The sequence below is a fragment of the Pteronotus mesoamericanus genome, unplaced genomic scaffold (genome assembly GCF_021234165.1).
Source record: "Pteronotus mesoamericanus isolate MK-2021 breed Mesoamerican mustached bat unplaced genomic scaffold, CSHL_Meso_final scaffold_167, whole genome shotgun sequence".
Taxonomy (NCBI): Eukaryota; Metazoa; Chordata; class Mammalia; order Chiroptera; family Mormoopidae; genus Pteronotus; species Pteronotus mesoamericanus.
Genome location: NW_026555308.1, coordinates 38112596 through 38135529, shown reverse-complemented (window position 1 = coordinate 38135529; position 22934 = coordinate 38112596). Strand labels below are relative to the sequence as shown.

The 22934-nt window shown below is 52.2% G+C and overlaps 1 protein-coding gene across 2 annotated transcripts in view; it reads right to left on the bottom strand.

Moving 5' to 3' along the window:
* The window catches only part of MCC (MCC regulator of WNT signaling pathway), a 405074-nt gene that overhangs the window by 11620 nt on the left and 370520 nt on the right, over nucleotides 1–22934 (bottom strand). For both annotated transcript variants that reach the window (XM_054589958.1, XM_054589957.1), the window contains 3 exons: nucleotides 12580–12814; nucleotides 7561–7767; nucleotides 3848–3948 (listed from right to left, as the gene is read on the bottom strand). In XM_054589958.1, the coding sequence (XP_054445933.1) occupies nucleotides 3848–3948; nucleotides 7561–7767; nucleotides 12580–12814 (543 nt within the window). The remainder of the gene's footprint in view (nucleotides 1–3847; nucleotides 3949–7560; nucleotides 7768–12579; nucleotides 12815–22934) is intronic.

Below are 22934 nucleotides of genomic sequence, written 5' to 3'. Positions count from 1 at the left end.
AGCATCCTTACCTTTCACCAATATAACCTGGGGTCCGTGCAACTGAGGAAGTCTGTCCGCCCCCCAGCACCTCATTTGCCCCAAGCAGTTGGGGAATGGATGCCTGGTCAGGGACCAGGAACAGAGAGGCTCCCTGTGCCCCGACCCTGCTCACCATGGCGGGTACAGCGTTCAGGCGAGCCCCCATGGGCTGGTTCGGCTGACACCCGCCCGTAAGCAAGACTCCGGCTTCACGTGGGGCCCGGCAGAGAAGGTGGAAGCCCCCGATCCCTCACTGGCTTGCTCTCTGACCCTGGGAAACCACTCTGCCTTGCCGGGCCATTCCCGCCCCTTCATGTGGAGACCCCCCTCCCCGACCCAAGAAGACAACAGAAATGAAACAGTCCACCCCCTCAGCTGAGCTCAGGTCCCCAGGGCACGCTGCACACACACGCGTCTAAATACAAAGAAGAGTCGTTTCTGAAAATTCCCTCTCTTCAACTGCACAGTTACAGTTCACTTCTTTGGTATAAAGATCATTCAGTTAAATTTTGTCAGGACCCAGAGCAAGAGACGGCCTGAGATGAAGAAGGAAGGGTTCTGTAGCACGCAGCCTGGGGGACAAGAGGCAAAACAAGGCCCTCTGGAAAGGAAAGCTTCGTGTGCAAGACTGGAAACTGGGTCTTCCAGATGGGGTTTGATGGCAACACTGGAGCCAATAAACCACAATAAACGCTGGTGGAAGTGGAGGGACTGAAATTAGCGCAGATGGGAGGTGGGTGGTAAATGTGTGGTTGCCGCAGTCCTGGCCGGGTTCCAAACAGAGGGGAGCTGGGAGAAGACACAAGGCTAGAGCAGGGTGGGGTGCGAGGGCTGACCGCGCCCGCGCCCGGAGAGGCTGGGGCAGGGCGGGACCCTCGAGCCAGGGCCTAGAGGGTCGTCAGGCTCCCTCCTTCGGGCTGGCTGCTCCTCTTCAAGAAAAGACCATGGTTTGGCCCCTTCCCCTCCCGGCTCTGTACCTGCTGCCTTGAATCTGGATGCCTGCGCCTACAGATTCCTTTTTTAAAGGGAGAAATAGTTCTGAACATGCTGGGTAATGTCCCTCAACTGACTTCAGCCACCAGTTCAGTGGTGATTTAATATCTTCAAAGAAGGTGTTAGTTTCCACTTGGTTTTTAAAAACAAACACATTCCCAGGCCTCAGGTGTTTATATTACATACCCTCATGAAATGATTATTCCAGGGTTTAAGCGACAGTTACAGTATAATTATGCTGTTGCCTTTTTTCCTGTAGCCCTGTGGGTTCTTTCTGGGATACGTGTATCTGGCTCTTGATTAGAAATCCATGCTAACCAACTTAAGGCTGGTTATTGGAAATCCATTGTGATGGACAGAGCAAATGAAATCTCTTTGTGTTGAGTCAGCACAACCTGCGTCCTCCCCGCGCCAGCTAAGGCCTCTGAGGTCTGGGGAATCTGAAAAATGCCGGGGCCGAGCGTGCGGACGCGCTATCGCAGCGGCCCCCGCGGGAGGCGGGGAGCGGGCTCGCGTGCCCTGCTCCTGGCGCAGCCAGGCCATTAGGATTCGGGGAGGGCATTTTCCTGGGATGCCTCTCTCTTCTTGCCTCAAGCCAAGCAATTATGATTTAACCACATGACCAGAGGTGCTGGCAGTGTAAAAGCAGGGCTGTTACAAGTTGGAAGGAAAAAGCAAAAGTGACCGTAAGTCGGGAGGGTAATGAAGTTCCTGCGAGGCAGCCTTCCATCCATTGTCAGCCTGGAGGCCACACTGTAAACTAAACAGCCCCCCAACCAGGAGGGCGGACTGAGCACGCATTGTAGCCTTCCCCTCACACCCCAAACCCCAGGGATGTTGGGAAATGTGTGCTTTTAATCCTCACCTGAGGGTATATGTTTACTGATTTGAGAGAGAGGAATTGGGGGGTGGCGAGACAGAGAGAGAGAGATGAAGACCTTGATGTGAGAGAAACAGATGGGTTGCCTCCCATTCACGCCTGGGAGTGACTGGGGACTGAGCCGGCAACCGGGGTGTGGGCCCTGAGTGGGGATCAAACCCACAGCCTTTTGGCGTATAGGATGACACTCCAACCAACCGAACCACCACGTCAGGGTGGGAAATGTGTTTCTGAAAAACCCCTGAACATGTCAGAGAGCACGGAGTGTTCCCTGTAGACCAGAAATGATGAGCGCTCATAGAAAAGGCCAAGAGCTTTATTCTCCCCGAGAAAGGAAACCACAAGTCAGAAGGCAAACAGGAGAGTGTTGCTCCGGAATGAGGATGGGCCCGCAGAGGGGCTCGGGGCAGGGGCGGGCGGGCTCGGACACTGGGGCGTCAGAGGTATGCAGCCTGCAGGGCTGCTGTGCGCCGGCACGAAGCGCCGGCCCAAAAGTGGGGCATGTAAGCCACAAAAGAAAGAGTCCTAAAACTCAATTCTAAAAAGAATTTGATGTGAGGACACAGAGTCAATATGGCAGACAAAGTACCATTTTAGAATCAGTATAATAAATATCTTCAGAGAGAGTAAGAGGATATCATATCGCAAAAGAGATGATAGATTTAATTACCAAAATAAAAAACTCAGCTATAAGCCAAACACCACAACGGACACATCTAAAGAAGAAATGAGCGCCTTGGCTGGGTGGCTCAGTTGGTTGGAGCATCATCCATACACCAAAGAGCTGAAGGTTCCACTCCTGGTCAGAGCACACACCTAGGTTGCAGGTTTGATTCCAGGCTGAGGTGCTTAGGGGAGGCAACTGATCAATGTTTCTCTCTCATATTGATGTTTATTTCTTTCTCTCTCTCCTTTCCTTTAAAAAAAAAAATCAATGAACATATTCTCAGGTGAGGATTAAAAAAGATAAATGAATTAGTGAGCTGGACAACTGAGCTAAAGAACCTCTTAGAACTGCCCTTTCCTATAGGGCAGCCATAGGCATATGAGCTCCCGAAATGTTGGCTGGTTTGAATTTGAGATGTGAAGTAAGTGTAAAATATGTCCCAGATTTTGAAAACTTGGTATTGATTGCTGCTGCTGCTGCTACTAATCTCGTTAATATATCTTTTAAAAATATTGATTAGATGTTGAAATAATATTTTGGATACATTGGGTATATAAAACATGTTATTAATGTGGATTTCACCTTCTTTCAACTTCTTAATCTGCCTGCTAAAAGTCCAAAATTACGCGCATGGATCGCATTACATTTCTACTGGGCAGCACTCCTCTAGGCAGATGGCAAAAAAGTAAGGCAGGTGAGGATGTGGAAGCAGATCCAGGTGAATCAGCATCTGTTTCTCTGTGCAGGAGAGAAAGAGGAGAGGGGAAGAAACACGAACAATAGAGGAAAACGCCCAGAACTGAAGGCATACATGAGGTTTTCTGACTGGGAAGAGCTGGCGATGCCAACAGAAAGGTTCCCACTGATGCTGGAAACAAGGTAAAGATGCCTGGTTTGATTGTCACCACGCAACACTGTCCTGAAGGTTCCGGCCAATGCAACACAACAAAAATGCAAAGAAAGGGATGTTTTCTATTTGCAGGTGAAATGACCACCTCTCTGCTCTCCCATCACTCGCCCTCTGGAAGGTCTGGCACCAACAGGACCTCTCCACGTCTGGCCAGCCAGGGCTGGACAAAAGTAGGACCTATCCTTAAAGAGATGAGAGATTCATCACCAAAATGAAAACTCAACACGCACGCCAAACACAGAGGACACAGCTGAAGCTCCTCCCTGGGCAGGCCTGAAAGACCCAGGAGCGCCAGCCAGCGCGGCCAAGAGAACTCCGAATAAAGCTGTCGCTCCCAGAACAAACCACTTGCCAGGGTCACACGCGGGGTGCTTACCGACGAATGGCATTGGCGAACTCTGCAGCCAGCTCGCTGTCGCTGTACGTGGTCCTCAGTTCAGCCAGGGACAGAGCTGGGGAGGCGGCATCAGCGCAGTCCTGAGAACGGCAGACACAGGTAGGTTAGGCCTGGAGTCACAGGGAGGTGACGCTGCAGCCCTGTCCTAGGTGTCCAGCCCTCACGGGCTGGGCGGTGGGCGACAACCATGCTCTGCATGCTCCCTGGGAGCCAGGCACTGGTCTGAGTGGTCGCACACGTCCTCACATTTAATCATTGTGACGATAGTCTGAGGCAGCTCCTGCCATGATCCCTACCAGGCCAAGGAGAAAACTAAGGGACAGAAGTTACGTTGCCTCAAGTCGCCTGCCAGGACAAGGCGGAATGAGCATGAGCATCAAACCTGGGTTGCCTCACCGTAGTTCAGGGCTCTTTGCCGCTGAGTCAGCCTCTCATAACTCGTAGGAGACAAGTGAGAAACATGTGAGGACCCTCAGCCCTAACCCTACTTCTCCTTAGGAGGAAACCAGTCTTCTCTACACTTAGGAGCCTTAGTGGGTGCGGTGTAATCTCTAGAAAACTCAGAAAGAAGGAGGAAAATGGAAATGCCGCCCCCCACCCCACCTTGTTATAACATGAGACAGGAACACAGACATCATCAGGCCGAATCCTCTCTTTTTACAGAACAGGGAACATGGGAGCGGGAACTCATATGCACCATGCGGTGATCACCCCTGAGTGAGCGCTCTACATGGAGGGCAGCCCCCTAGGAAAGTGGCCGGGGGAGGCTCATCTGATGATTTTTTGCTCAACGGGCATTTACTGAGCACCTACTCCACCCCAGGCTCCAAACTAAAAAGCTGGTGAACTGTTGCAGTTGATGGATTTGTTTACCGAATGTAATCAAAGTTACATCGATGAGATGAGAGCTTCACAGAAGTATGAATTTAGCGCTACAAGTCCAAACAGGAGGGCACTGTGGCTCCCGCAGCCCACTGATACCGGGACGCCACCACACCAGGGGGTTCCCCGCAGCTGCACGGCCCTCCTCTGAACACGTTCCCTCAGCAGCGCCCTCAGCCCACACGGCTCTGGCTCTCCCTCTCCCCGCCGCCCCACCTGCTGTCCTGCAGACCGGGACCCGGGACCCGGCCCCCGCCCTCCAGCCCATGGAGGCTGCTAGATTCCAACAGCCTCCCCTTTGGTACATCAACTCCCCCGGGGCGAGAACCTTTCCTAAGACTCCTTAGAGACAAGGGCAGCTTTGGCTCACCCTGTGCCTCTCACCGAACACGTTCAGTTATATCTTTTGCATAGAGACAAGAGCAAAACCCTAATGCAACTTGGATGAGATCTGCATTCCAGCTTTTTGGCTGGAGAGAGGTTTGAAAACAAGCAGGACACCCACCCTCCAGAGCCAAGGGGATGTTCTAGACCCAAATCTGGCCTGTCTACTGTTTTTATAAGGCCCACAGGCTAAGAATTGTTTTCCTGTTTTCAAAATCATGGAAAAAATATATAAAGAATATTTTGTGATGTGTAGAAATTATATGAAATTCAAGCTTCGGCGTCTGTACACAAAGTGTCACTAGAGTGCCGCCAAGCCCGTCCGCGGCCACGCCCTCTCCGCTCTCACACCGGTTCCACATCAGCCGGTCAAGCCGCCGCTGAGTCCGTGTGACCTGAACACCCCAAAATACGGACTCTGTGGCACTTTACTGTTTTCGAGCCCTGGCTCTGGACAGTTCGCTTCATCTACCAACAAATAAGAGAAATGAATAGCTCAGAGGGAGATTTTATTGAAATAGTAAATGGTTCCAATATTTGAAAGACAAGAAAATCAGCTTACCCTAATTTCATTACCTGAACAACCCAAGGTACTTCTATATAATGCTCCTTACTCAAATGTAAGAAGCCTGGGAGTCCACTCCCACCGCGCCCTGGGAGCGTGCGCACGCACACACACGGGTACTCTGTCTCCCAGGTTCTGTCCCCAAGTGACCGCTCACACGCTCAGGAGGCTGTACAAAGATTTTAAAGGTGCAGGCACAGAACGGAACACCCCGCCTCCCTGAGCCCCGGTAGCGCCACAGGAAGCAGCACTGTGCACGCCCTGCCCAAATGGGGCGGACGGTTTCCTGGAGCACTGGCACACCGACCTTTCCAAAGCCCAAAACGTGCCACATCACCCGCTCCTGCCATTCCTCGCTGTCCTTGGGAGCGCACAGACAGCTGACCTCTCCAGCCAAGGCATCACCGATTCCTCTCCCCTCCGGGGTGTTCCGTCGGCCTAGAGTGGGCTTTCCTCGCTGCCCGTGCCCTGTTCATCGGGCCAGCTCGCGCTCTCCGCTGGGTCTCAGCTCCGGAAACCTGGCCCGAATCCCCAAACCTGGACTCTGTGTCTGGCCTGTGGCCTCCTGCCATACTTGGGATCCCTCCTCACCCTCACTCAGGACATTGTGTCACTGTGTTAGGACCCTCTATTCGCTCATCTGTGTCCCTCACTGGAGTGCAAATCTGGGATTGCCCTCAGAGCCTCACCAGGACCAAGTCACATTCAACAAATGAATGGATGGCTGACTGAGAAGGAGCTGGGGTCTCGGGAGAGCTGGCCCAGCGGGGCGCCACGTTATGGATGCCCTGGGCTCCTCAGCAGGTGAGAGGTGGGCTGGGTGCACCTGTGGCCCTTTGGAAGGCATGTTTCCAAGCTCTTAGCTGTTTAGGAGGTGACGGTTCGCTGCCACACGACATCCACAAGTGGCTTCTTTCCCATGGGCATGACTCTCCTGGAGACACCCCCGCATTCGGGCTGTGAGGAGCCGCCCGTTAGACCAGCGGGTCAGAGTGTGCCCACAAGGCTCGGGGCTGAAACAAATTGGGATCAGGGGAAGCTGGTATTTATTGGGAACAGAAAATCCAATGGACAGAATTCCAGTGTCCAGGGTCAAGAAATGTAATTCTTCCAGGACGAACTTTCTTTCCTCTGATGCCGTATTTGAAATCTGAAATGCAGTATGACGGAATAAGCTTGGGCTCTAGGAAAAAATGACTTGTGGGCTACGGGGAGGGCGCGTTTGCAAGATGCCATCACCGGACGGCCCGCTCTCTGTGACATCTGCTGTGAAATCCAGGGCCTGCCTTCCTCTTCCTCTGCTGCGGGCGGCTTCCTGCTCTGCCTCGCTGACAGCAGAAATGCCAAATGAAGTCGAGGAGGCAACAGAACAAGGGGAGGAGGGCCTGTTAACCAAACTGGGGTTAGGTCCTGATTCTGCTATTGAGTAGCTCTGAGACCCTTCACTTCTTCTGAGCCTTGTTTTCCTCAAGTAAATGGGATAACGATGCCTGCCTTGGGGTTCTGTGTGATTGGTACAGACGTGATCCACAAATGATGGCCACTGTGTGAACTGGGACAGACACAGCAGGTGAAACCGGCATCAGACCTTTGGACCACTGCACAGATCACGCGCCTGGTAAGACTACAATCTGTGAAAATGATTTCACCATGACACAGAATGAGAGTTTGTAAATGTAGGTGTGGTTTCTTTATACCCAAATGTAGGTGTGGTTTCTTTATACTCTGCTTCTTTTAGATAAGCAGAGTGGTGTACCTTTCCCATGCAAATAAGGGAGGTGAGGCACAGGGCAGTGAGTGGTGGGCATGGGGCAAGCAGTGAGGCCGGAGGCCTGGGTGCCCCGAACCCCTTTGGCCCTACCTTGCCGGACTTGTCTTTGCCGCCGCTGCTGGTGGAGCTGAGGGACCTCATGCGCTGCTCCTTGTGCTCCTCCACCTCGGACTTCAGGTGCTCGATGTGCACCAGGTAGGCTTGTTCCTGGGCCTCCCGGGTGCTCAGCTTTAGCTCCAGAGCCTTCTTCTCCTTCTCCAGCAGGTAGAGCTGGGCCTTCAGCTCAGCCATCTCCTCCTATGGAGACAGAGCATATGAGGCTCAACATGTAAGAGCCTGGCTGGGCGTGGGAAGGCAGGCGAGTAGAAGGAGTCTGCGGCTGCAACCACAGACCGCCGCAGAGCCATCCCCTTACAGCTGGGGGTGAGATGGAGGGAGGGGAACTGACAGCTGTCTCTGCACATGTGAAGGACTGATGTGGGGACAAAGCCCTGTGCTGTGTCACTCTATGGACCAGAACTGCGACTAATGTGTAGAAGATACAGGCAAGCAGATTCCGGTTTATTGTAAGGAAAAACTTTCTAACAACTGAGATCCCCTGCCGCCCCCCACAAAGGGCACAACTGCACGGTTCGACACCAATTTCCCATACGCAGAGGCTGAGCTTCATCCATCAAAGAGGTGACGAAGGAGGGTCACCCCCCCAACGGTGGGTCTGACCAGGTCCCTTCCAATTCCTTCTCTGTTTTCCACGGCACCAACAGACATGTCTAGTTGCCCTGATGGCACCCTCGGAGCTCGGTGCCGGAGTCCGACAGGAAGGGAATACCCACAGCAACAATATCACGCCCCAGCTTCTGTCTGCTTTCAGGGCCCAAATGAAATCAATAGAAACAGATTCCTTTACAGGTGACTTACTGGTGAGCAACGTCTGAGAGTATCTTAGAGAATTAAGATTAGAGTTTTTTGTGGAGTCTATATAGTGACTCCAAAATCAGACAGCGCCACGCTGGGACCAGGAGCCCGGTAACAACACAGCCACCGGTATGTTCATACAAAGTCAGTCATGTAATCTGCCCCACCTCAGGCAGGTATTACGGGCTTCTCCGTTTATGGATGGAAGAAAGAGGCAGGGGGAAAAGTCCATCTGCTCCCAATTACTGCGTGAACTGTGGAGCCAGGGTTTGAACCCAAGCCACCTGGCTCAGAACCCAAGCTCTCAGCCACTAAGCTATACACCCCCCACAACCCATTTTAATGTGAGCCATGCATGACGCTCGTCCCCCTGCTTCTGCTGGAGGGGGAACCCCCCCACCTGACCCGCAGCTCAGTCTCCCTAGCCATTTCTACAATCTCACTTACGAGGCATCTTCATAACGCTGAGGTGCTGCCCTGCGCAGGATTCGGCACGGCCACCGATGCTAGTCACCCCCCCACCCCCTGCCCCGTCACCCTCATATGAGGTAAAAGCCCCAGGGCCGGCGGGCTACCCTGGGCAACCCAGCCCCGGGGGTGGAGGTTCTTGCCCTCAGTGCGAGGGAGGCACCTAGAGGGCACCTGTTATGGCTTGTAATGCTCAGACCTGGGGGGCATCAGACATGGACAGGGCAACGTGCTCAGTGACTACTCAGAAGAAGATGCCAAACCTTTTCTAAAGATGAGACATAAAACCAGAATGAAAAGGTTTCCACACACGGAACCCTTCTCATCTTTTGCCAAAAGAAGCAGGATTCTGAAGGTTCTGGAAACACTGCATACTGAGTTAATGTGGGCAGTCCCGTCCAGAACAAACACATAAAGGCAAGCCTGAAAGAAGGAAAGGTGGGCGCCAGAAAGCAAAGAGGGAACAGCACCAAGGGGAAGGGGCGGGGGCCGCGGCACAGGCCCGGGGGAGGCCCCAGCGCCTGGGCTTTTAGCACCTACGCCAGGGTAGGGCCGGGCAGAGAGCCGGAACGGGGCCAGCACGGGCCTGGACTCCCAACGTGCTGCTGAGAATAGGAGGCGAGGGGAGTTCCTTTCTAGAGACGTGGCAAGGAAACTTGTCATCGCTCTGGCTCTGGGTGGGAAAGGGAAGAAAAGCCTCTTGAATCAGAACCACAAACTTGTGTCATGTGTAGATGTGGAACACGAATCTGAAGCCAAAAATGTAACAAAAATTAACCCTAAACCTCTCAAACCACTTGGGTCCCAACAAATCTAAGCACAGAGCCACCAGGTGGGGGCACTGCCGCCAGGACCCGCAGCGCCCGCGGAAGGCGGCGGCTGCACTGAAGACGAGCCGCTAAGGACACTCTCCCCCAAACGCAGCGGGAAAACAGAAATGAGTCACGTTGAGGCAGAACCAGCATTTACAAGAACCAGAGATAACAAGTGAAAAACTAGAAAATACTTAAAGACATAAAGGAAGAGGAGTTGTAATGAAAGGATAGGATGTTTCAGAAAGAAGAATGGATTTGAAAAGGCATCAAGTCAATACTAGAAATGAAAAGGTGCGATCATATACAAGAAGTGGGAAAAAAAAACCCCAAAACACCCCAGAAAACTTGTTTCTCAGCAGCTATAGTCTAGAACAAAATGGTGAAATCCACTGTCAACATCCGCTTATGTATCTGCTATGGGGGAGCACGGATCCTTGAACACACCGCTGGGAACACCCAGGGTGGGGAGAGGACTGGGGTGTTTGCCCTCTGAACCAGGGCGTTGAGCCAGAACGCCAGCAAGCCACGGCTGCCCCGGATCACGGCATGAGTTCTTTCCCTCCAAGGTTTTAATAATTTCTACTCTTTTAGAAAATTTCTCTGATGTGTACACATTTTATTTTCATGTAGAAAAGTAAGTACTAGCGCTTTTATTCCACCAACAAATGTCTTTCCTGGCCAGAACAACACTGAATTTATCACACAACATATTGGCTTGAACATAAAAAGGAATTCTTAGTCTTTGGCCAAAGACAACACGGTCTGGAATGAACAATGGAAGGGCAGCCTCGCAGCTCATGCCGCATGGTGCGAAGGCCCAGAAAGAGGGCTCTTGATTAGGCCAAAGGGCACTGGGGTTATGGACCCAACGCCTGGCTCATGGGCAATGGGCGCAGAAATCGGCCAACACTGTGTGAGGTTCCCTGGGGGGCAGAAGGCAGGTCTGAGCTGAGTGGACGGGACCGAGATGCACCAGGTTGGAAACACAGGGGCACGTCCTGGAGGTGTTGCCGCTGCCCAGTCTTTCCAGGCTTAACTGAGACGCACGCTTGAGCACCACCGAGGGCAGGGATGTGCTTGCTGAGCAAGTCACCCTGAGCGTGTCAGGTGTGACCGCTGCTGGCAGCTCTTCTTCCCTCCACGAGGGTAGGTAACCAGAGGTGGGCCTGCTCTTCCTGAGGACAGTGCTGGTCCCAACAGGAGAGACCCGTTGCAAACTGAGCACCACTGAGACCTGCCTTGGCCTGACGAACCTGCCTCAGGTTTTCCAACTGACGGCGACCCAGCTTCAGCCCGAGAGCCCCTCCCTCGGGTCTCAACTCCTGAGAGCCGGGGAGCCTGGGTAGCAGGTTTGGGAGCATGGCTCCTGGCCTGACCCCCACGTCAGTGGGCCTGGCACAGGCCGGGGACCTGCAGGAGGGGACCTGTAAGCGCCCACGTCTGCCATGGGTCAGCTGAGAGCAGGCCGGGGTCCCAGGGCCATGCTCCTGGTGGGCGGTTACCCTATTTCCCCTCCAGCTGCGTGTGTACAATGCAACTCTGCCGTGAACGTCCCAGAGTCTCTGGGATCCCACAGGTTCAGCGCACAGGCCCCCGCAGACCGCCTCCCTGCAGACGCCAGCCCCAGGTCTTGGGGGCCAGAGAGTGGGCAGGGCCCAGGGCACTTGTACGTCTTACCCACTGCCTATGGGTTGAGGGTTCCCCAAACCCCCTCAGGGTCCACACCGCGCCAGAACCACTTGCAGGACTTGGGATGGCAATTTTATTATAAAGGGCACAGGGTGGGCCTGGAGGGCAGGTGCCCTGCCCTGTCCCCGAGGCAGGGGGAGTCACTCTACTGGCACATCCACATGCTTGTTGACCAGGAGGCGTCCCTGAGCTTCAGTGTACAGGGTTTTTTATTGGGGTGTCATGACATGATCGGTTAAATCACCGGCTGCACAATGGAACTCAGTCTCCAGCCATCGTCCCCTCCCTGAGGGTCAAGGGGATCGAAGTGTCAACCCTCTAATCACATGCTTGCTTGGTCCTTAGGGTGACCAACCCCCACCCTAAAGCTATCTGGGGGCCACCAAGTTACCTCATTAGCATAACCAAGACTCTGCTGTCACTCAGGAAGTTTTAAGGGCTTTTGAAGTTTTGCGCCAGCAACTGGGAACAAATACCAGATATACTCCTCATCACACCCTAGCTGCCTTCGGAGAAAGCCCGGAGCAGGCGAAGGCCTAGTGCTTGGTATCCCGGCCAGAAATGAGCAAAGTGTGTCCTGCTGAAGGTGGCAGTTTAACCACTTCCCCGTGGGAGGTACCAGCCTTCCAAGAAGGCACCCCCTGCTCTAGAGATGCCAGCAGATGACTCAGCCCCAGAGCTTACCAGGAAGCACTAACCTGAACAGCTCTAGTAAACCTCACCAGAGGGCACGGTGATCTGAGAGGGGTCCCCACGGCACCGAGGGGACCAGGGTGTCAGGAAACCAGGCTCTCATCCAAATCCTGCACTTGGCCTCACCCTGCTCTCCCTGGCCTCATGTTGACATCAGAATCCAACCGAGAAGCACCCATAAGCTTCTGGGAACTGGGGTCCTTTTCAGTGGATGGAGGCCGCTGCAGCCTGCAGATGTCTGAGGTGGCGTCTCCTGGAGAACGAGGTGCCCCAAAACTGGGCACCTCGGGCGTTCCCCAGAGCTCAGCTCACCCCTCCAGGAACACGTCCAGCCCAAGTGACCCCTGACATATGGGAACTGTCCTTGTCTACAAATGAGGCTCTGGCTTTCCTCCGGAGAGAGGTGACTGAGCACGAGTTGGGTTGGCTTCTTGGCTGACCTGTTCTCAGGGGCCTTTTAATTCTCCTCCCGATGAGAGTGGAGTGAATGGGAACAGGGCTCTGGACCAGGCCCCACCCACAGGGATACCTTCATGGCCATCAGCTCCTGCATCAGCACAGCGTTTTCGAGGTCCAGTCGCTGGCTGTCTCCCCGGGGCTTGACGTCATAGCTGAGAGGGTCGATGTGGATGCTTTCCAGCTCTAGCATGGTCAGCTTGACCGCGGCCCTGTCGTTCTTCAGCTGCTGGATGTAATCCTTCAGCCTCTGCTCGTCTTCCTTAGTGAACTCCGTATCGCAGCTGCTGGCTGTGGAGCTGGTCGTGCTGAGAAGACAAAGAGAGCCCATCACGTTTCTAAGTCATTGCTAACAGCTCCTTTTTCCTCACTCTTCTCCACACCCCTTCTCTCCAACAGTATTTAGATGGCAGTCCAAGGGAAAAAAAAAGCATTCTTCATGGCCTAGTAAATTGATACTGCCTTTTAGGAAATAAATATATAGAATAACAGAAATATTTACACTCTTTAACCCAACAGTGTGGACCCTAGGAATGAATTCTAAGAAAACAATTCCACAGAAGCAACAAGATACACATAAACAAGGAGTTTCATGGTATATAGCATTCGGTGAAGTATAGTACACAGCAAAAGGAAGGAAATTATGTGGCTATTAGAGTAGTAATTATGACAGTGGTGAAGATATTTTAAGTGAGGAAATAGAATAAGAAATCATACATGAGCCATAAAAATAAGTACATATGTAGACAGGACTTTAAAAAGGGATATGGTAAGGGAACAAAGCAAGTTGAAAAACAAAATACCTATGGCATGACCTATACATAGTGTGTGTGTGTGTGTGTGTGTGTGTGTGTGTGTGTGTACACACACACTCACATGCGCTCACATATGCCCCTGGCTGTTGACAGCAGTCCCCTCGGGGTGAGGGCAGGAAGGCGGGGGCGAAGCGGGAGGCTCTGCATCATGAAAGCCACAGTGAGTGAGCAATACTGCCTCAACTGTTGAGAAAGCAGGGAACTTCCAGGCCCCCTGACCGTTCTTCCCAAATCATGACTTGGTACGAGGCCCACCAAAGGGACTCAGATTGGTCCACAGGGCTCTTGGCCACCCACACTGAATGCTGACCAGGCAGGGGCTGCCAGACCTGAGGCTGAGCCCAGGAATGTGGTGGCCCAAGAAGGTGCTATGGGACCCAGACCGTGAAAGGGTGACGCACAGGAACGCTGACACTGTGGCTCCCAGGAGGGTTCTGGTCTCTCCAGCAGTGGGCAGGCCGCTCCAATGGCTCAGAACGAGGACGCCTCCGCCCAGTCAGCCTGTGAGCATCCAAGGCCAGCGCGGACCCACCGCAGCTTCTCTGGACCCGCCCATGCTTGACGCAGCCCTTGCGGAACTGGCTTGGGAAAGATGGCAGTGGCACACTGAACTCCCATCAAAAGAGGCATTATTACCTCTGTCATTACAGATTTGGAAACTGAGGCTCAGAGACATTAAATGGCTTGTCTGGTCAAGAGGCTGGAAATCGGTGCAACTAGACTCGCTGCACAGCCCCGTCTTCTCAGGATCCTCACTGTGCGATGCTATGCTGGGAGCAAGGGGCGATATCCATGGGCCGTTGGCTGCCCAGGCGTCTCCTCCTCAGCTTACACTAGAATAGGTGTGACAAGGCCCCCAACTCAGCAGATGTAACCTCCGCATAACCGAGGTGTGACTGAAGGACATGCCACTCTTGTATATGACATGTTATCAAGCTGGTCATGCACATGAAGAAGAGAACATCTTAGCACTTAGGGTCTTCAAGTCAGAGAACACCTTCCTACTAGGACAGAAACACCAGAACCTCTTTGGGGCTGCCCCCTCTCCCTTCACCCCACCAGACAGGCAGGAAAACCTTGGAGATGAAGTGTGCAAGACCAGCTGACCAACACACGACACCTCTTCAGAAGTTGTGACAGTTAATTTCATGGATCAGCTGGGTGAGGCTATGGTGCCCAGGGCTTGGCTAAGCCCCGATCTTAGACGTTGCTGTGAAGGTTGCCTTCAGATGCGTTTAAACCAGCAGACTTTCCATAAAGATTAGCCTCCAAAATGCGGGTGGGACTCACCCAATTGCTTGAAATCCTTGTGAAAAAAAGACTGAGATCTAAAGAAGAAATTCTGCCTCTAGCCAGTCTCCAGATTCAAGACTGCAACATCAACACTTCCTTGGGTCCCCAGCCTGCCTGCCTGCCCCCATAACATACAAGCCAATTCCTTAAGATCAATGGCCCTCTCCATACACTTACATACATGCATATCCACACCACCCACCCACCCACGAGTTCCATTTCTCTGGAGACCCTAATGCAGAGGTGCCCCCTTTACCTGTGACCCCAGCGTCTTAGACACTATAGTTGTAGAGAAAACATGACTCAACCTCTTTATGCCTATTTCCTCACCTATAACATAAAGGTAACAACAGTACATGCCTTGTAAAGTTGTGGTAAGGATTACATGGGGTAAAATGTCAGAATAGTGCCCAGCACACAGGAAGCACTCAATAAATGCAGCTATCATTAATGTTTTAAGAACTACTGGAGTACCTGCTCTAGGGTGCCCTGCTAGGCCCTGGAAAAGCCTCTGCCTTCGTGGAATTCATACTCCCGTAGGGGAGACAAGCAAGTAAAATACACAGTAATCAGAGAGCGAGGTATACCGTGGAGAAAAAACAAAGTAGTTACAGGGAATGAAAAGAGAGAATGGATTCTTCTTCTCAATAGAGTTGTAGGGAAGGCCTGCAGGATAAAGTTACATTTGAGTAGACCTGAAGGAGGCGAGAAAGGGATCCATGTGGGTATTTGGAGGAAGACAGATCCAGGCAGAGGACTTGGCAACTGCAAAGGCCGCGAGCTTGGCCAGCAAGAATGAGGCTGTGGCTGAGTCAGAGGCAGTGAGGGGCGGGGGAGAAGGAGATTCGGGGCCGGGGGGCGGGGGGGGGTGAGGTGGCGCAGGGTGCCAGATCCTGTAGGGTTTTATAAGGGTTGTTTGTGTCCTTTCCTCTGACAGGATCCCCCTTACATTTAATAGGGTCCCTCTGTCTGCTGTGCCGAGGTGAGATGCGCCGAGGACACCAGGGGCTACTGCCAACAATCTCGGGGAGAGATGGCGAAAGCTGGGCAGGGAGGAAGGACTATAAAATTATCAGTCATCATTGCCATGTTTTCTCAAGTTGTATTGAAAAAGAAAGAGGAGGGAGAAAGCAACACCTTGCAGCTGGAACACTTCAGGTGCAATTTCATAAGGAGATGAAGCAGCTCAAGAGAAGCACGGAGGAGCAAACAGTATCCCTGGCAGAGGGCACCGGGGGGCCCGGGGGCGTCTGAGGATGGCAGCTACCCAGTAAGAGGGTCTCACTCAAGGGAGAAACAAGGGTCCCTCCCCAGCACCTCAGTGTTTAGTAAAGACCTGAAAGACCTGCCGGTACACAGCTTGGTGGTAGACAAAACCATCCAAGTAGGACACCTTCACGGGTTGTCGGCACTGACGCAGAGGGGCAGGCATCTCATGATCCACAGGCAAATGAGTGAGGAAATCAAGGCTGCAGTGGGGGCACCGTTCGCAAAGCCTCCCTCAGGGCTGAGTGTGAGATGTGCTCGCGGGTGCAGCATGTCTAGACAGCGCGGTGCTGGGAAATGGCAACACTTCCCTCCTCGTGAGCTGCGAGGAGGCTTCAGGTATGAAATCTTTTCCCGGGAAGCTGGGACTCAGGACCAGAAGTCCAATTTACAACCCTAGTCCTTCCTTTCATTAAATATGGTTTTGAAAAACGTTAAACACACTGAAAAACACAGAGAATCCCCAACACCCACGTACCCACTACCCAGACGACCCCCTTGTTGTATTTTCTTCGGGCTCTTTTTAAGAAACACAAAGTTTATTCCTGAGGCACCCCTTCTCCTTACACTGAGAGGAGTTTCTAAAATTCAAAGAGCACTAGAGGCTAGAGTTCTCTCTACTCTGCAGGCACTGAAGTAATTAAATTTGGCAGATTTCCCACTTAGCAGGATTGGTCTACCCCCGTGGCTGTCAAAGAGTCGTCGCTGGGCTGGCCACAACAGCGCCAGCTGGGAACTGGGTCGGAATCCACATCCCCAGGCCCACCCACCAAACCCACCGGAACAGGGGGCTCTGTGGTGGGGCCTCATGAGCTGTATTTTAACGCACTCTCCCAGTGATGAGAAGGCACAGCCAAGTGTGAGAACAACTGGTCCACCCCAAAGGATAAGCAGGTGCTTGCACTGTAGCCTGTGAGGTAATGGGACCACTGCAAACTCCCTAGGGAGAGGACCCTACGTGCTGGGGCTGATGCAGTGGGTGCCAGTGGTTATGAGCAGGTCTCTGACAATAGACAGACCTGAGTAAATGTACCTTCTCCGCCACCGCCTGGTTTTATGGCCCCGAGTAAATCACCCCAGCTTGACTCTGGGCTGCGGTGCAGTTGGGGTCCTTATTGTCCCCATGTCACCAGACTGTGGAAAGGAGACAACGGGCCCTGACGCTGGCAGAACCAGCGAGTGCGGTCACGCGGCACTTGTTTCGGGGGAGGAGGGACAGCGCTGCCGATGGCCCCTCCGCACTTAGCACTCGATGCAGGGACCCCTGCTAGGAATGCCAGGCGCCCACCAGGCTATCCAGAAAAGCCATCTGAGGGAGATGCCAAGCGGCAAGTGCTTGACCTAATTTGAGAAACCACCTAGAACCACCTGGGAGACATGAGCGTCGGTCGGCAGAGGCCAGGAGGCTTTGGGGAGGTCCTGGAACCCTCTAGGGCTGGGACTTGATCCCAGCCAGGAGGGCTTTTGTGCCACCATCTCTACTACGGGTTTAGTTTTCAGAAAAGAAGAGAAAGAGAAAAGAACAAAAGAGCTCCTTGCACAGATCCTACCCGTCAGAACCTCAGAGCTTTAAAATGCTTTTACCAGGGGAAAGTTTAATTTCAAGATAAGCATCGCAGCATCGCAGCCCCGCAGCCCCTCTTGCTCCCCTCTCTCGCTTCCAGGACACCAGCGGGGAGCAGATCAGGCGAGGTTAATTACAATTCTGCTTTGTGCCCTTAATGTTCCACCGCGGAATATGATTATGAGGTGGTAGAAGGAGGGGAAGCCACTGGCCTTTTCTCTGGCCTCCTGCAGACAAAGGCACTGCTGGTCTCCCGAGGGCTTGCGGCCGGCGCTGGGCGAGGCTTAAGTCATCCATTAACTCTCCCGCTCGGAATGCTGGATGATCTCAGTTGTCAAGAGTGAATAAATCACTTGGCGGGGTGGGAGGCCGTTCGTGTTAGCTCTGAGAGGGACTGAGGAAAGGGCTGCAGATGGAAAAACCCAGCCTCCCCCCAGGGTGGTGGAGATGCATTTTTGTGTTTTGCTCTGGTTTGGCAAAGAGCTGGGCCCGGTTGCATGGGGGTGTCCTTTCTGCGATGCTCCGCTCGCGCTCCTGTCCTATGGCTTTGCTCTGTGGCTGTCGGCTGCAGGCAGCTCTTTCGGCACATGGCACGCAGGCGGCCTGCGGCCTGGGGAACTGGCCACAATGAGACGTGGACGCAGGTGGATTCAAGCTGCTGTTGATTTCAATTGTCCTCTCTCTGTCCCTCTCCACCATGTCCATCCTGGTGCTCAAGACAGCTCCCTATCCTGCTTTTCAGGAGAAAAAACTACTTGTCTTGAACACCTTCATCTTGTCTTGGTAAAAAGCTAGAAGGGCATTTCCTTTGCCTTGAAAACCAGGGATGGATTTTTCCTGGTTTTTAACGTTCCACCTGGCCTCAGGTGAGATCTCATTGTACCGACCGAGGAGCAGTTTATTTCCAGAAGGAAAGGGCCGCAAGACTGGCCTTCTGTTTTATTGAACACTTTAAATGCATTTGGAGGAGGGGGGTTGGCCCAGGTGACACCTGGCTACGCCAGCCACTCCTCAGTGGCTCCGGTTTTCCGAGCAGAAGGTTGGTCCGTGCCAACTGCCCATGTCTTTCCGTGTTGTGCTGGAAGTGTCCTCCCATCCTCCCTCCCTCCCTCAATGCTTTGTTATGAAGGACTAAAATCCCTAAACACAATCCAAACTTTTAGAGTCTGTAATGCTCTCGAATGGTTATCAGAATTCTCTAGGAAGAGAAGTGGAGGCTAAATGGGGGAAAATTATGGAACAAAATGCAGGTGTGGGAAAATCTGCTGCCAGAGAACCGAAGTCCTCAAAAACTGCCTGGGGCCAGAAAGCTCCGGAGGACTCTGCTGAGAGTGGAAGTCCAAAGGAGAAACTGAGACCCTGAGGAGGCAGAGTCTATATTCCTGTGGCCATTGGTAAAGATGCTACTATAACGGTGCTGGAAACCAGGCATCTGTGCACAAATACCCCTTTCCAAGCTTGGCCCCTGGTAACACACCCAGACAGACACCATTAGGCCTGACAGCTATACTGGTGCTAACAATGTCCCTGGCATTAGGAAAATTAAATATCATAAATGATTTTTAGTATCACTAATAGTTAAGAGATACAAATTAAAAGGATACTGTTTTGCCTACACATTTAGCCAAACTGGAAAAAAGAACATATGGCACCCAGTTTTAGCAAGGGTGGGAGGGAAGGCCGTCTGCCCAGGCTGCCGAGTGAGCGGATCGCTCAGGGAGGGCTACCGCACATCAGTCCCTTTTGAGTCAGCACATCTCCTTCTTAGAACCGGTCCCGCAGACACTGCACTGGGCGGGCAGGGAGAAGGCCGGGACGCGGCTGCGGCGGTCTTCCAAGGGTGAGACGCTGGGTATGAGCGTTCACCAAGGGGAAGCTGTTTAAATGCACGACGGACTGCCCTCCAAAGAACATGGTGCAGCTACTGGCGAGAAGGACATGTGGAAAGATGTCTAAAATACAATGGGAATGGGAAAAAGCAAGTTTCAAGAGAGTCCACATGATAGGAGGCTTGTCAGGTTGAAAATTAGAGGAGGTCACATTTTCAAAGCTGTCATGGTTTGTTCTGCCAAGTACACTCCTCTCTTCTCTTGGGACCTACCCCTTCTCTCCTCCATCTACAGTGCTCCCGTGTGTGATGCAGGTAGGTGCTGAAGCCTATCTGGGTAAGGTATCTCTTCCAGGATTTTCGTCCCTGACACTGTGAAACCAGTCAGCCTCATGTACGAATGCAAGTGGTGCGCTGGTGTTCTGCCCTTTGGGGGGCCTGCCTGCAGCAGGGAGGAGATGGAAGCAAGTGCGGGGGTAGGGGGGCTGCACAGCTGGATGTGGCGTGGCCTGGCCGTGTGCGGGTCTGTCTGCTACTGCTCAGCCTCATTAGTCCTCTGCCCTCAGCCCGGGATGCAGCTCCTGCGTGGCAGACCTGCTATCCTTCCAGCAAGACCCCTTTGTTCAAGCTATTTGAGTCCCTTTTGTAACTGGCAACCAAGGGTCTTAACTGATTTTTTTTTTTTAAAGTACAGTTCAATCAGTGGAAATATACCCCAAACTGTCTGCAGTGTCCTTTCCAGTGAGGTGCCTGGCATGGAGAATGCTATGTAATGCTTGGTTTTAATTATTTATTTTACAATGAGCATTTCATTCTTCTGAAGTCAGGAGGTTAGGTCTTGGGGGCGGGGCGGGGTGGGGGGGAAGCGTTTCAGATCTCTGCCTCATTTCCATAGAACCTGAAAGGTCAGTGGCAAGGATGTTTGAGCAGGAGGCCCGAGGACCATGCTGTAGCATTGGGGAAGGTGTCCGAACAGGACTTTAGAATTTATGAACCCTTCTAAGCATGGATGCCAGGAGTTCGGATGAAGTCTTCTGATACTTGGATGGGGAGAAGGCCTGTGTTTTTCAGAGACAAGCAAAGGTAATGATTACAACAGCCAGGTCTGGTCCTCGTCTTAGCCGCTGGAGCCTGCTGACGGTGATGGCACAGGCCCGCCCTAACTGGAGGGCTGTTTTACTGACATCCGTCCTTTCAATACATGTGATTCCACTGCCCCCAACCTTTCTTTCTTCCCCAACAAAACTCTTCATTAATCACGACCAGCTTCAAGGGCAAGGGCTGGGCACCTCGAGCTCCGCTGCCCTCGCCCCGCGCCCTGGATACGCCCCAGGGCGCACGGCCAGCCAGGTGGTGTCCTGGCCCCCGGGAGGCGCCCGGGCTCCCCGCAAGCCCAGGCTCCCCACGGGGCTGCAACTGCACCCTCGCACGGCGCGCACCGTGGTCCCAGCCCGATGGGAGGGCCACGGGGACTCAGGTCCCATCTCAGTGAGGGCAGGCCTGTGGCAGCTGCTTCTGTGTTGGCCCCACATCCTTTTGTAGATTGCAATCAACGATTGTGCTTCCACCAAATGAACCAAAACCATGATGCTTGAGAATAAGAGTGGGTTTGATGGAGAATTCCGATTTCCAACATGTTAGCCCATCTGCCTCTGTTGCGATCATGCCGATGAAGCCACCCAGGCCATCGTTACCTAGTGATTCTGCCCATTAAGACAATTACACTTCTGGGTGAGGCCATGGCTGTTTTTCAAGAGAGAACCAGCAGCATCCCCGGGCTCCTGCCAACAGTCAACTGATGGCCCAGCTCTCCTATTTTATTCTTCTTGCCAGTCAGTCTTCTGTTCCTTTCCAAAACCATGGCCCTCGTGTCATCGGGAGCTGTCTGCGTGCTGCTAGAAGGGCCCCAGAGGCCCGGAACTCAGCATTCCTTCCCTGAAACCCTGAGGATGAGCTAACAGACGCTCTGACTAGAATTCTCTGCGCCAGTTGGTTGCAGTGGGGATGGGGAGGGGATTTATGGAGCCACGTAAGGCGTCAACTCAGAAAGCTCCTGTTCTTTCTTTCTTCCATAAACTTGACATGGGAGAATGTCTGAACTGGAACGGCAAGAGTTACAAACAAAATGAATTATTACTGTTACGAAAGGGGTCAGTGGTTTCTGAGCCCATGTTTAGCGTTAGGCTGTCGAGCTGGGTGATGACCTCCGAAGGTGGGACGTGCCTGACACGTCTGCACTGCTCGGATGCGGGCGGCAGTGTGAGGGGGAGCTTTTAAAGGGAACAGAGTGAAATCGGGGCTAGAGTCCTCTGCACCTTGATGGGAGGACCCACTGGAGACTGAAATTAGTTCAAGGGACGCTCTTTAGTGAGGTCGTCCTTGAAAGCAGAGATGGTGCTGAATTGATCACAACCTGAAGAGATATAGTACCTAAAATTAAGTGTCTCTAAGAAAACTGCCTGAAAATCAAGGCTTATCTATGTGTTAAAGTATTTCTAACATTCAAAACCTGCACTTTCACTAAATGGATGGTGAGAGTTCATACTCCAGACGCCAAATTTGTGTCTGATTTGGATTAAAACCACAAAATTATTTTTGAGGTAGGGAAGGTGTGAGCAAAAATCTGTAACACTCGCCTTATACGCTACTGAAACAGTACGTATTTCCTGTCAACCCAATTCTTATGCTCACTAATGCAACAGAACAAGGTCCCTGACAAAACGAGAGCTAACTCTATTGTAAATGAACATGGAAATTACAGATTATGCACATCTGGAGAAGTCATTACGAAGAGCATCTGCTTTCTGTGTTCAGACAGAAGAATCTGGTTTTAAGTTAAAAATAAATTATAATCTGTGCTTCACTGAATAAGACAATTGTTGCTAGAGTCAAGGGAAAATAAGTCCCTTGTGTTTGCAGGCACCTGGCCAAAGAAGTTATTGGGAATGTCCCCTTTCCTGAGGCACCAGGTCCGGGACAGGTAAATGGATGCATTTAAGCAGATGACTGTGTCCTGCCAGTGGGAAAGATGAAAACATTTAATTGCTTTTAGGTACCAGGAAAACAACAGTATCTCTCCTTTAGCTCTCGAGAGTCAATCTATCTTTATGTGTTTCGAGTCACTTGATGTGCAAGTAGACGTTGCATTTTAAGGTCATAATATCCAACCTGGTTTAGTGGAAACAACAATATGTTTGGTGCTGAAGTCCTGGTTCAAGTCCTCATGTCCCTCGTACCTACCAGCCATATAACCTTATCTAGGCAGGTCACTTACACAGCTCTAAGTCAAAGTTCTCTCCCCTGTGAAGATGGGGGTAAGCTACCCATCCTGTCTTTTAAGATTTGGTGATCACATAGGAATCTCTAACAAAGCACTTCCTAGACTAAGAACTGGTATATAAATGGAAGGCAGTCATGTTTTTAGGGCTTTGGTGGGAAGAAATGAGAAGATGGCTAGACAGGGTTTCATTGACCCCCATCCAAAAGAGCCCAAAAGCTCCAGCAAATTACTCAGCAGGCCTCCACTGCTTTCCTCCTTCTCTTTTTCAAGAACTCACTTCAGTTTTCTAGATTTGCAAACTTGAACTCAGGTTCATGATTAAGTATCTGTTAAGCACATGCTATGAATATGACAACCTTCTAAGAGGCAGAGATGAGACAGA